Below are 13,530 nucleotides of genomic sequence, written 5' to 3' on the forward strand. Positions count from 1 at the left end.
TTTTCCCCACATAGGCAGTAGAACTCGCTGCCCTTCCAACCTTTGCATTTTAATGAGGTAGCCATTTGGAGTCTATCATTAAACATTTGCCAAAGAAAAATCTTAATCTTGTGAGGGACTTTGCATTTTCACATACTTTCACTGATCTTGCTCTTTATCCCTCCATCGAGGATAAACCGATAAAGAGACTTCGTGGTGAAGCATTTGGACTTATCCAAAGCCCAGTGAACTTCATCATCCAAATTGTCCAACATAATGGAGTTCATCAAGGACTTCAGCTCCCCATATCTCCCTGATCCGAGGGAAGTCAAGGCCTTTCTAAAGTTGATTCAGAAAGCATCATCCCTGAAACACCCGGCCACCGTGGTTGAAGTGTCAGAGATCATTTTGAAAAGCTCAGGGAATTGAATCTCAAGAGGGGTATACAAAATCCAAGTATCAGTCTAAAACCTAACCCATTTTCCATTGTGCACCTTATATGTGGCACCCAATGGAAAAGGTGTTTGATTTTGTGTAGTCCTTGCCAGAACTGTGAGGAGCCCTTGTTCTTAGAGCCGAAGAAGTCTCTATTCGTCATGTATTTTGCTCTAAGGAGCCTACACCATAGGTTAGGATTTTCCAAATCTATTTCACCATCAAACACTGATTTATCACTCATGTATTCATGATCCCCAGGCCTCCTTGGTCTTTAGGTCTACATGAGGCCTCACATTTAATCATATGGTACTTAAAGTTATCCTGGACCCCTCCCCAGAAAAATTTGGATCTGGTAGAGTCCATCTTATCATAGGTTCCAGCGTGTAGGAGGTAGAAGCCCATGGTATATATGGGGAGACTGTTTAAACATGTGTTGGTCAAAGCAAGTCCTCCCCCTGAAGATATGTTCTTCCCTTTCCAAGGGTTGAGCCTTTTCTAAAGCTTTTGCACCAAAGGTACAAAGGCAGCCAGCCCGAGATGCTGATCAGCATAGGGATGCCAAGATACTTGATAGGAAGGGCCCCTAGTTTATAGTTTAGCATATTGGCGATTTTCTCTTTCGTATCTCCGTCAACCCCAAAAATGAAAGCCTCACTTTTGTAAAAATTGATTTTGAGACCCGACATCCATTCAAAATAGTAAAGGATGATCTTCAGGTTTAGAATGATGTTCTCTGAGCAGTCAGTCATGATCACTGTGTCATCAGCGTATTGCACATGGGTGACCCCCCCTGGGATGAGATGGCCCATCAGACCTGAGACCAGACCTTTATCTCTAGCTTTATTCATTAAAAAAACCCAAGGTCTCTGCCACTATGTTGAATAACAGTGGGAATAAAGGGTCCCCCTGTCTAAGACCTCGATATGTTTTGAAATAAGAGCCCCTCTGGCCATTTACATTAACGCAAACCTGCCCTCTTTGGACGGTTTACATCACCCAATATATCCACCTTTCATGGTAACCTTTCGTCGACATGACCTCCTTCAGGAACCCCCAACAAAACCTTGTCATAGACTTTTTCAAAGTCAATCTTAAGAAGTAGGTCCTGTTTCTTTGAGTGTCTGAGCTCGTGAATGGTTTCGTGAATAATGACAACCTCATCTAGGATGTTTCTCCCTTTGATGAAGGCAGATTGCGCATTCATCCAGAGACCTGGCAGCCATAGGGCTCACCCTATCTGTCATCATCTTCGTAAGGATTTTGTAGTCCACATTCATAAGGCAGATGGGCCTATATTGCTTGATGTTGTTATCCTCCTTTGTCTTTGGGATCAGAGTAATAATTCCATAGTTCATTCTCTTGATATCCAACTTACCTTCGTTAAAATCATCGAGCATGGCAAACATATCGCCCTTGATAGTATGCCAAAATTTCTGGAAAAATGAGACGTTGAACCCATTAGGCCTGGGTGCAGAGTCAACTTTCATGGATTGGATGGCCCTTTCCAAATCCTCCCTCCCAAAGGGAGTTTCTAGGGACTCCTTGTCAAGCAGAGATAATAGTTCATTATGCTTCAAGAAGTTTTTACTTAGATGTACTCTCTTGTCTGGTTGTGAACTGAAAAGTTGTTTGTAGAAATCAATAATGTGTTTCATGATGTCCATCTGTTCATTTACCATCCCAAAATCGGTCTCCAGTTGTCTGATATGGTTTTTCCTTTTCCTTCTGTTGGCACATAGGTGGAAGAACCATGTGTTGGAGTCACCATGAAGAATCCAATCTTGCCCACCTCTCCTCTGCCAATATATCTCTTCCATTAGATAAAGTTTTTCCAATTCCCGCTCAGCTTGATATCTATTTGCCCATCATTCTGCGGCTAGACCTTCAATATCTGCCTTGGCGTCAAAACCCTCCAGGTCATGAATGAGTTGGGATTTTCTTGCTTTATTTAATCCATTTTCCTTCAAAAAGGCTCTTAAAGTTAGGTTGGAGTAGCTATTTTTTCTCAAAGAAGAAATATTTAGAGCCCCTCACCTTGAGTTCACCTGAGTCAAAAAAAAAAAAGGCAGTGGTCAGAGCCAATCCTGCTAGTGCTCTATGGACTCCACAACGGAAATCTCTTCTCCCACTCCTTTGAGACCAGTAGCCTGTCGAGGTTGGTCATTACAGGATTTTCTTTTTTGTTAGTTCATGTGAATTGCCCCCCAGCTCTTTGAATTTCCTTTAGCTGCCAGTTGATCAAGATATTAAACATCTCCATCAGATAATAATCGACGCTCTGATTTTTCTTGTCTGTAGCTGATCTAACATCTCCAATCCTGATGTCGCACCTTGCTTGCCAACCGAACCGATGCTTTTTCTTAGAAGATCCTAGTGATGCTACTAGTTCACCATGTTGCCCACTGGCACGTTAAATTTTAGGCCACCAAAGATTTTTCATGGGAATTTTAGGCCGAGAATCGATGCTTAAAGTTTGATTAGCTTATTGGTTCATTTGTCAGGGTCCAAACAATTCATAAAATAGGCCCAAATCACAATATCGGGCTACTACTCGGCCAGATTCGTCATCCAAATCTGCCTAGTACAAAAATGTTTGGTAAAAATTTAAAATTAGACAACATATATAAATGTATTTATCAAAATAGATAATATGATATTGTATTTACAAATTTAGCATCCAAATTCGGTATATCATTTATCAAAAATAAATTTTCAATATACCGTACACCGAAAAACCCATATTCGACACATCATGTGGCGAATACAAAACTGTAGCCCGTATTCAGCACAACATGTGCTGAATATCAACTGTATTCGTCACACGGTGTGCTGAATATATGCTACAGTGTCGTATTTGCCACACAGTGTGCCAAATATGACCATGTGCTGAATTAGTGACCGCACGGCAGTCAAAAACCATATTCGCCACACGATGTGCTGAATACGGTTGATATTCGGCATATGGTGTGCCGAATATGAGCTACAATGTCATATTCGGCACACTGCTGAATATGAGCTACGGTGCTCGGGTCTGTGATTTTTCGGCGTACGGTGTATTAAAATTTTATTTTTGGTAAATAATGTGTCAAATACGAATGTTAAAATTGTAAATATAATAATATATTATCTATTTTAACAAATATGCTTATATATGTTATCTAATTTTAATTTTTTACTAAAATATTTGATCCATGATACAACCATTTGACTTCACCCCCTCCCTCTTTTCCCCCTTCACCAGCAGTTGCTCAGTGGCAAGATATGACGCATTCGCTGATGAAATACGACTGTCTGCGCGTCGTCCTTGACACCAAACGCCTCCATGCCGATGAACGTGCAAACTACGTAGCCCGTATCTGTTCCTTGTTCCTTTCAACGCCACCCTTTTCCGACTCATTTTATGCTTAGCGTCTCACTGCAAGTCATGTCATATGAAGCTGCTTTTCCTTTTCCCTTTTTTTCGCAGATATCTTTTTCCCAACACTTTTTTCGTTGTAGATATCTCTCAAGTGCCGAAGAAGCTGGGGGGGGGGGGGGTAATCAGAAGGTGATCGATCGAGCACGCACCGATCTAGGTACTGGAAGAGAAAAGGTGTGGCCTTTTCTGAACTGCATCTTCACGAGACATCCTTGAGCACCTTTATTCGTTCTGGCTTATCTCTTCTGAAGTCAACAACACCAGCGTTTTCAGCTCGCTTCTGAAGGGTGCCCAGAGGAGAGGAGGAGGAAGAAGAAGCGTCTCCTTCCTGACGCTGCGCGCGCGCGCCCTTTTTCGCTTTCCTGCCGCCATTTGTATCCTCCAAGAAGCTAGCGTCAGCTGGGTTCGTGGCACGCATGGTTTGGACTTTGGATAGGGTAGCGAGCGCGTACGATTGGGTAGGCATCAAGCCTTTGCATGGGCATGAGCACTTGGGATCTATTTAGCTTGGTGTGAAGTACAAATACTTTGCTTTGGATCGAGTCATTAGTATCTAAGTGTAGTGCTAGTGCGGCGAGCAATGCTCGTGGTGGTGGCGCGGCCGTCGTCCGGCGTGTCGCTCCGTCGTATTGATACCGGTGCCGGCATGCCGTTTGCGTCGTGCGATTCTTGATACGCCGCCCCATATGCTTTCTTGTTTCCGGCTGCCGCGGCCGGCCGCCGGGGACACGGACCAGGCCGCGGCGTCTCCCCGGCGGCCGTCGCTGCCGTTCGCGACGAGCCTGTTCGCGGCGTCCCCGTCGACGTCAGGGAGGGGGAAGAGCCCGTGGCCGTCGGAGGCGGACGACATGGAGAAGAAACGGTGGGACAGCATGGAGTCGTGGTCGATGCTGCTGGACACGGCCATGGGGCCGGCCGGTGAGGGATCCAGGGACAGCGGCCGGCGGGAGGAGTGGATGGCCGACCTCTCGCAGCTCTTTATCGGCAACAAGTTCGCCTCCGGCGCCAACAGTCGCATCTACCGTGGCATCTACAAGCAGCGCGCCGTCGCCGTCAAGATGGTGCGCATCCCAGAGCGCGACGAGGCCCGCCGCGCCGTCCTCGAGGACCAGTTCAACTCCGAGGTCGCCTTCCTCTCCCGCCTCTACCACCCCAACATTGTGCAGGTCATCTCGATCGATCATTGCTCCCGTTCTCATCGATCCTGCTCAATCTCTGTGTTGATCCGATCGTGACCGGCGGTACCTATTGTGTTTTGCGTGCGTGCAGTTCATCGCGGCGTGCAAGAAACCGCCGGTGTACTGCATCATCACGGAGTACATGTCCCAGGGGACGCTGCGGATGTACCTAAACAAGAAGGACCCGTACTCGCTGTCGCCGGAGACGATCCTGAAGCTGGCGCTGGACATCTCGCGGGGCATGGAGTACCTGCACGCGCAGGGCGTGATCCACCGCGACCTCAAGTCCCAGAACCTGCTGCTCAACGACGAGATGCGCGTCAAGGTGGCCGACTTCGGCACGTCCTGCCTCGAGACCCGGTGCCAGGCCACCAAGGGCAACAAGGGCACCTACCGGTGGATGGCCCCCGAGATGACCAAGGAGAAGCCCTACACCCGCAAGGTCGACGTCTACAGCTTCGGCATCGTGCTCTGGGAGCTCACCACCTGCCTCCTCCCCTTCCAGGGCATGACGCCCGTCCAGGCCGCCTACGCAGCCTCCGAGAAGGTAACCATGTTCTTGCATTGCTTCATTCTCCTTGAATCTCTGTCCAAAATCTGAATATCAGTGTGTGTAGTTGTGCAATTCTGATTAGTGTTTTGTGTTCAGAACCTGCGGCCGCCGCTGTCGAGCTCGTGCCCGCCAGTGCTGAACAACCTGATCAAGAGGTGCTGGTCGGCGAACCCGGCGAGGAGGCCGGAGTTCAGCTACATCGTGTCGGTGCTGGAGAAGTACGACCACTGCGTCAAGGAGGGGATGCCGGTGATGGTGCACCAGGAGCTCAGGATCTGGCGCTCCTTCGCCAAGATCTTCAGGGTGGGATGCGTCACCAACAACTTGTCCATACCGGTGCATGCATGATCCGTCACCACACCACGTAACGTATGCTGAACTATCGTAACAATGCCTACACCTCCTCCTCCTGCTGTTACTATTTGTCTCTGCTTAATTTGTCTGAGAGACTAGGAAGTATATATATCTATCTCAAATGGCATAAAGGCGTACGGAACCAAATGTAACTCAAATGTGTAAATTTTATCTTTCTGATAATTTAAACCCAAAGAATCGATGCATCGAAACGGAGAAATACATCGAATCGTTCTCGACGAATCCTATACACGGCAATCAACTAGCGGCATTTTGATCAATCGGATCACGATACATTTCATACCAATAGCCACGGTGGGGATGAATCACAGCCTCACAGGAGCTCCTTGTAGCACAAGTCCAGCGTCTCCTTGGCGAAAAACTGGTTCACCTTCTCGGTCGGATGGAAGGAGTCCCAGAAGAAGTACCTGCCGGCATCCTCGCACGTCATGGGGCTGGCATCGTTGCACAGGTAGGACATCTCCAACTTCCCCGTCGCGCAGCATCCCTCCTCTACGTTCTCCAGCCCTGTATAGATGACACAAAAATTTGATCAGGTTGGAGACCAATTTGAAGCCAGGGCCCTGTCTGGTACGCACGAGTTACGTTCCTGCTGGAATTCTACTGTTTTACTGTGAAATTCCTGCAAAACTAATGGATGCATGAGATCACGGGACATACCCAACGTGGAAGGATTGTTGATGAGGTCGAGCATGTTCTCGTACACGTTGACGTACGCGACCTTGAGCCCCGGCCGCGACGCGCGGAGCCTTCGGAGCATGTCGAGCACCTTGACGTTGTAGTCCCTGGCCACCTGGTTGTACTCCTCGACGCAGCCGCCGCGGAGCGTGTTGAGCGTGCGCTCCAGCGGCAGGCACCCGATGGGGCTGAGCCCCGCGAAGGTGACCCGCCGCGCGCCGAGCCGGTGGATCTCGGCGAGGAACCACTCCGCTTGCGCGACGAGGAAGTCCTCGAACTCGCCCACCGTGAACTGCGCGAACCGGCCGGTGACGAACAGGAAGTAGTTCTCGAGGAAGTCGTTGGTGCCGATGCTGACGATGTAGAGCGCGTCGGAGACGATGCGCTTCGCCCTGGCGCGGCCGACGTGCCGCCGGAGACGCCGCTGGTACTCCTTGAAGTACTCCACCTCCTTCCACACCGGGATCACTGACTTCACGCGGGGAAAAGAATCAAAGAAACAACGTTCATTTGTCAGGTCAGATTAAAGATGCAAGGACATGATCAGCAGATTCAGTAAATTCAGAATTAAACTTCAGAAACCAACAGATTCTGGAACGAATCCTGATCTTTGCATAGTGGCCATCGTCCTTTTGGGACATGGCTAGATGCAGCGGTTGAATGCCTCCCACGACGCTCGCGCAGAGCTCGTACGTTTCTCCATTCAATTCGCGTGTCAGTTCTTGCGGCCGAGGAAGGATAGGATAGATGTTTGTCCCGAAATAGTTGGGAGCAATGAACGAAATAACTACGATGTGCTCAATAATTCTACAGGAAATACCATTGCACCCTTAGCAAACAGTGTGCTAGCTGTCGATGATAAATAGAGCAGCGAAGAACTGTTTCGGTGTTTACCAGCGAGCGCATGTGCTCTTTAGCACGTGAACTATTATTATTATAGGTACGCAATCCGCCAAGAATATAAGACGTGTTTTACTGTAGTCTAGCATTCAAGATTAAATTTTAATTACCGTTTTCTCACAAATATATCATTTATAACTACCAAACTAATATAGTGTGAAAACATTTTGAAATATAATCTAGTTGCATTATTTTTATATACTAGAAAGACTTATAATTTAACTAGCTGGTAGTCAAAGTATATAAAGATTGACTTTTTCAAGATTAAACCCGTCTTGTTTTCTTGGATGGAGGTTGCATGTCATTAGATGAGAAATGTCGTTTGAGGAAAACAACGAAATTTTGCAATATAAAGCTTTTTACCGATGTATCATGCTGAATTTTCCCTTAGAAATGCAGCATTCAGTAGAATCTCTATGTGCTCAAGCTCAACGCTGGCGTGATAGAACCGAGCCACAGAATACATTGGAAGAATGCACTACAGATTTGCTGGTAGCTATCGCTACAGGTTGGATGACCAACCATCCTGCCGAATCTTAATCTTAGGCTTTATTTTTTATTTATTTATTATAGATTCTAGTCTAAAAACAAAAGTAGAATCAAACGATAATAATTTGAAAGCTGATTCTTACAATCTACTATTTATAGTGTAATATAAAATCTCACAATTTATAATAAGATAGGAATAAATTTTTACAGATCTTACAGGCTAAACTAGATTCTTACTATTTAAAGCTAAATCAAACAAGTCGTTAAAACCATGTAGTGTCGTGTGATGGATTGCAGCTTCAAAGCACTGCCCGCGACTTTTCTTGGCACTAAATGCAAAGGTTTTAATGCCTCTGCAGGTAGTTGCCGGGAGGGTAAGACGACGGTTGCAGCGCCAAAAACTGAGGACGCTTCACATACCAGCAAATCCAATGCGCTAAATCTGCAGATCAGAGTGATCTGGACCATCAGTGATCGCCTCTCTGAAACCCTAGCTAATCCGCAACATCTAATCAAGGTTTGCACTGCATGTCGTGAGAGAAAGAGACTGTTTATGTGCAATGTCTTTTCCTGACAATGCGGAGAAATGTACTAGTGTGAGTATGGCTCAGGGGTTTTAACACTGGCTGTCGCACCAACCATCCGTCGAAGCCAGACAGCCTGCAACTATAAGGCCACTGCAGACTTTATAACTTATTTTATTTATATTGAAATTTGTAATAAGAAAATAAGTAAAAAATTATAAAATATATGAGATAATTAATAAATAGATGAATATTATGTGATAGAAATAGATGTACAAAATAGCATGTGTTCACCCCGCAGAGATTTCTTTCCCTATTCCCTACCAAATCAATTCTATATGCCCCTATTAAAAAAACATCGTGAGATCTCGTACATGGTATCGATCTCGTGATATAATAGCTAGACTAAATAGAAAAAAATTAAATAAACATGTATTATAAAAAAAATGATCTTTCGTATGACCAAATCTAATAAAATTTACTTTCATTTCTTGCTCCCCTTCCGGAACAAGATAACGAAAAGAAAGTTTATCTACTCGCTGCCGTTTGAAGGCATGCTGGCTCGTGGGATCTTCTCCTGGCAACTTTTCCTGCCTTCTTGACATGCAACAAAAAAGAAAAAACATGGATTCATATCACGGCGACTGATTTGCTATGTTCGGATGTGCCGCCCAACGCACATCTCCCCCCTTGCAGTCGTGCAGAGTGCATGGATCATAGAACTGGGAATCACTGAACCAAAATGGTAACTTTTCCCTCTCTTTTTTTGTAATTGAAGGCCAGTATGAATGATCATTGGTAAGCAACGTTGGAGGATGACGAGGGTGTTGCTGCGTGCGTACCAAGACGCCGGCGGTGGCGTTGTCGAGGCCGGTCCCGGCGGAGGCGAAGCAGACGCCGCGGGCGAAGTCCTGGATGCCGTAGGCCGGGTCGAGGTAGGCCGGGACCAGCGGCGGCAGGCCGAGCGCCTCGGAGATGAAGTCCGGCGGCAGCCGCCCGTTGCAGAACCGCCCTGTGGCCCGCCCGCCGCCGTCCATGTCGCGCCCGTACGGCGGGAAGTTGCTCTTCAGTATCGTGCCGATGACGTTGTTGTTGCCCGTGTCCACCGTCGAGTCCCCGAACACGATCACCGCCGGCACCTTGGGCGACGGCGACGCCGGCGGGGAACCGCGAACTCCGCAGCAGCAGCAGCACAGGGCCAGCAGGAGCGCCACCTGAGACACTCTGGCTCGGCGATGGCCGGGCGGCGACGCCATTGTAAGCTCGGGACCTCGGGGGGCGTGTACGGTTAGTGCAGTGGGGCGAGTGTGTGTTCTGCAGCTGCGGGCGTCGTCTGGTAGTGGTCATTAAGTAGAGGCCACGAGGCGGCCGGCGGTGGGCATCAGGCAGACGAGCGCGTACAGATCGGATCTCATAATTTTTTTTTATATATTATATATTTCTTTTTCCTTTTAATTACACGTAACAGTTGTTGAATAAAATAGTACAACACTAAACGTGCTTTTTAAAGTTACATCTAATGACACCATAATCTGTCACTTTGTTAGATAGCGAAATCCTCGCTCATTAGACAAAGTGAAAAATGTGATATTTTTTCTCAGAAGAAGTCCACGTTTCAATCCTTTAACTATAGTCTGAATCCATTTCTTAACCTAAAACCATTCACATTACAACCTCTAACTCTACAAACCGGATCAATCGACAATCCTGGATCTAAGCCAAGTAGTTTTGAGCTGACATGAGCTCACCTAGTCAGCAGCTACGGTGACGACAAGGTTGGGTGCCTTGGGTATGGCTGGGGGCAGCACCACAGAGCCCGTCAAGGAGAGGAGCTTGAACTGCCCGTGCCGTGGTGCCGCCACATCGTCCATGGCAACGTCTCGGACCTCACCCGACACACTTTTTTAGAAATGTGCCTCGTTGAAATATGGACTTTTTCTTCTTTCTTTTCCTTCTTAGAAATATTTCTGCTTGAAAGAGAACCTACTTTTACATGAAAAATCTAGCTAAACAACTTGTCACTACGAAAGGGTGATGAATGTGCTGAGCTTTTAGCATGAGACTTGGGTCATGCACCATGCCACGGCTGCCAACAATCACGGCAGTAAGAGAAAGACTAGTGATGATCTCCATCTTTTGTGTGTACAGTGCGCTCCCGAACCATTCTGCTTTTGCACCATTATTCTTTTCCGCAATTTCTCTCTTTGCACTGGTTTCGTTCCATCTCTACCTCCATCTAGAATTGTACCGTTAGATTTTACACGAAATTCAAGTCATATGTCGATCCAGGATTAAAATTTCACCAAAATTTTATGAATTTTGAGAATTTCAGATGAAAACAAAATATTTAATTTTAAAAAAAAACATGTGAGACCTACATAGCATAGAACGAAAAATATGAATTTTATCCTTTTCACCGGTGAATAAAAAAAATTATAAAACGAAACCCATCTTAGAGCATCTCTAACTATATTTTTTCATTTCGTTCGCTTCCTGATTCCCCTCCTTGTCTCTATTCTCTTTATTTTCTCTCATCTCCAACAACTTCTCTTCGAAGAGATGTAAATAGAAAGGAAAAATAATCCTATCATAAAAAGAATGATTTTGAAAATTTCTTAATAACGAAAATCGTAAAAGAAAATCGTTGAAATATTCAAGAAAAAAAAAATCTTTGTGAAAGAATTCTAGTCCATAAATAAAATCCATGCTCTTAGCCCCATCCCACCTCTAGCCTCCTAATTTCTCTCTTTTCCCTCCCCCCCCCCCCCCCTCTCACCGGCTCGCCATGGCTGGACCGGTCCTCCTCCACCAGCCGCGACAAGAGCCTCTAGCCCACACCAAGATTTTCTCTGGCCGGTGGCATCATCCTCTGCGGTGGTGGAAAGGAGGAGAAAGCTCACAGGAGAAGTGGGAGTGTTGAAGGAGTGCTAGACGGAGAGAGAACAAAGAAAAAACCCAGTGTTATTTTTTAAATTCGACAAAAAAAAAAGGAACGGTATGGAGCGCAACATACAGTTCTATTCCAGTGCTATGTGAGCAATTTTGCCGGAAAAATGGCAGGATTTTGTTCAGATGCTTGGCCATAGCTGGGTTTAACTCCAAATTGTTTAGGTTTATTATTTTAGTTGGTAACGAAGAATTTATTATAATTGATTAATCATTGAATAAGTGATCTCACAAGGATATATGCTTGTAGTGATTTGAAATCTCTTAGAAGGTTGCATGTGCACCATTTTACATACACACCACATGGCTTCTGGCAATGAAGAATTGAAATATATTTGGACCATCTATGTATGATACATCCTAATCACCAACGCAAGAGCCCAGTGCCCACTGCCCACAACATCACTCTCACTAGTCGTTGTCCTACCTTTATTTTTGTGCGTCGATGTGAGCAGGAGCTCAACTTTGTGAAACTATGAGCGCACATGCACTCTTTTCCCCTTTCACTATTTAAAAAATTGTTTCTAGAGATGAATGATAATCTATTTTTCTAAGTGTTTAGTGTATCCATTTATAATTGAAGGTATGTGAAAGTTGATGATTTTCATGTGTAAAAGAAATCGTCTATGAAAACTGATTCATAGGTGGTTCTTTAATCGACCCGTCTATAATAATCGGTTCTCGAATCGATTTTTTTACCAAAAAAATAAAATAAAAAGACCGACCAGACACCCCTATGATCGTGACATCGCAATTCATAAATCACAAGTAATGATCGTAATAGTATATGCAGGCACATGCGGTTCTTGGTACTCGAACTTAAAACCTCTCAGCTTGCGTGAACTCTCATCACTATCCCACAATAGAACTACTATGGATCATAATAGCATATGCATTCCTGTTTATATCTTTCATCTGAAACTTCAAATAAATATTTGAGCATCTAAATGACTTCAAAAGAAATGATTTTCAACTTCAAAGTTGTAGATCTCGTCGAGAGTTATAATTTTTATATAAAGTTTGTCCTCACAGACTTCGTATGAAAAAATTATAATTTTTTTGATAAATTTTCATTTATTACCATAGGCGGTTCATATAAGAAACCGCATAGGAAAATAGAGAACCATTTTTAGATGCGGTTCACATAAGGAATCATCTCTAAAAATATATGATAATTTATCTTAAAAATCATAACTTTTTCATACAAACTTGGATGAGAACAAATTTTATATGAAAATTATAGCTCTCGATGAGATCTATAAATTTATAATTAATTTTTTATTTGAAGTCATTTATATATCCAAATAATCGTTTGAAGTTTTAGATATAAGATATCGATCAAAAGGAGTGCATATGCTATTGTTATCACTAAGTACTTCTGTAAGCCAAGACTTACTGTTGATAGTGGGGGTCTTTATTATTGTTCTTGCTAATCTTGTGGGAGATGTTAGAGTTAATAGTATTTGTTTCTTCTCCTTATTCTTAAGTTTACTTGCATTAATAGAACTTGTGGTAACCATATCATATATATATATATATATATATATATATATATATATATATATATGTGAAACTTCAACTGATTATTTGATAGCTAAATAACTTCAAATAAAAAATCAACTCAAAAGTTTCAGATCTTATCAAGGGCTACAATTTTCATATAAAGTTTGTCCTCATCCGAGTTTGTATGAAAAATTATAAATTTTTTAAGATAAGTTGTCATCTATTTTCAGAGGCGGTTTTTTATGTGAACCGCATCTGAAATGGTCCTCCATTACCATAGGCGGTTCGCATAAGAAACCGTCTGTGGAAATGATTAGTGGTTCCTTATGAATCGTCTGTGTTAATCATCCCAATTTTAGAAGCAGTTCATGTAAGGAACCGCCTTTAGAAATGATCTATTTTCATAAACGATTTCTTACGTGAATCGTCTGTGGTAATCATACTAGTTCCTTATGTAAATCGTCTGTAGTAATGATACAATTACCGTAGCGGTTCACGTAAGGAACCGCACGTGGAAATGACCTTTACACAGGTGGCTTCTTATATCGT

General features: G+C 44.3%; 2 protein-coding genes across 3 annotated transcripts; one reads left to right on the forward strand and one right to left on the reverse strand.

Moving 5' to 3' along the window:
- Positions 1 to 3,982: 3,982 nt before the first annotated feature.
- LOC133883430 (serine/threonine/tyrosine-protein kinase HT1-like) lies at positions 3,983 to 6,029 on the forward strand. 2 transcript variants are annotated; one of them, XM_062322759.1, is made up of 3 exons: positions 3,983 to 4,959; positions 5,105 to 5,560; positions 5,663 to 6,029. In XM_062322759.1, the coding sequence occupies exons 1-3, from the start codon at positions 4,522 to 4,524 to the stop codon at positions 5,912 to 5,914; spliced, it is 1,146 nt and encodes a 381-aa protein (XP_062178743.1). In that variant the 5' UTR covers positions 3,983 to 4,521; the 3' UTR covers positions 5,915 to 6,029. The 2 variants fall into 2 exon arrangements, with proteins under 2 accessions (XP_062178743.1, XP_062178742.1); XM_062322758.1 differs by having other exon boundaries at positions 3,986 to 5,001.
- Positions 6,030 to 6,080: 51 nt separating this feature from the next.
- LOC133883432 (GDSL esterase/lipase At4g26790-like) lies at positions 6,081 to 9,848 on the reverse strand. Its single transcript, XM_062322760.1, has 3 exons — positions 9,375 to 9,848; positions 6,602 to 7,091; positions 6,081 to 6,448 (listed from the first exon to the last, which is right to left on the reverse strand). Exons 1-3 carry the CDS (start codon positions 9,786 to 9,788, stop codon positions 6,255 to 6,257), a joined length of 1,098 nt encoding a protein of 365 aa, XP_062178744.1. The 5' UTR covers positions 9,789 to 9,848; the 3' UTR covers positions 6,081 to 6,254.
- Positions 9,849 to 13,530: the final 3,682 nt, after the last annotated feature.

This window comes from Phragmites australis, chromosome 10 (genome assembly GCF_958298935.1).
Source record: "Phragmites australis chromosome 10, lpPhrAust1.1, whole genome shotgun sequence".
Lineage (NCBI taxonomy): Eukaryota > Viridiplantae > Streptophyta > Magnoliopsida > Poales > Poaceae > Phragmites > Phragmites australis.

Coding starts and splice junctions, on each gene's coding strand:
- LOC133883432 (XM_062322760.1), bottom strand. CDS start 9,788: ATGGCGTCGCCGCCCGGCCATCGCCGAGCCAGAGTGTCTCAGGTGGCG. Junction 7,092..9,374: donor ACGCCACCGCCGGCGTCTTG/GTACGCACGCAG, acceptor CCCCGCGTGAAG/TCAGTGATCCCGGTGTGGAA. Junction 6,449..6,601: donor CAACAATCCTTCCACGTTGG/GTATGTCCCGTG, acceptor TCATCTATACAG/GGCTGGAGAACGTAGAGGAG.
- LOC133883430 (XM_062322758.1), top strand. CDS start 4,522: ATGCTTTCTTGTTTCCGGCTGCCGCGGCCGGCCGCCGGGGACACGGAC. Junction 5,002..5,104: donor ACCACCCCAACATTGTGCAG/GTCATCTCGATC, acceptor GCGTGCGTGCAG/TTCATCGCGGCGTGCAAGAA. Junction 5,561..5,662: donor CCTACGCAGCCTCCGAGAAG/GTAACCATGTTC, acceptor TTTTGTGTTCAG/AACCTGCGGCCGCCGCTGTC.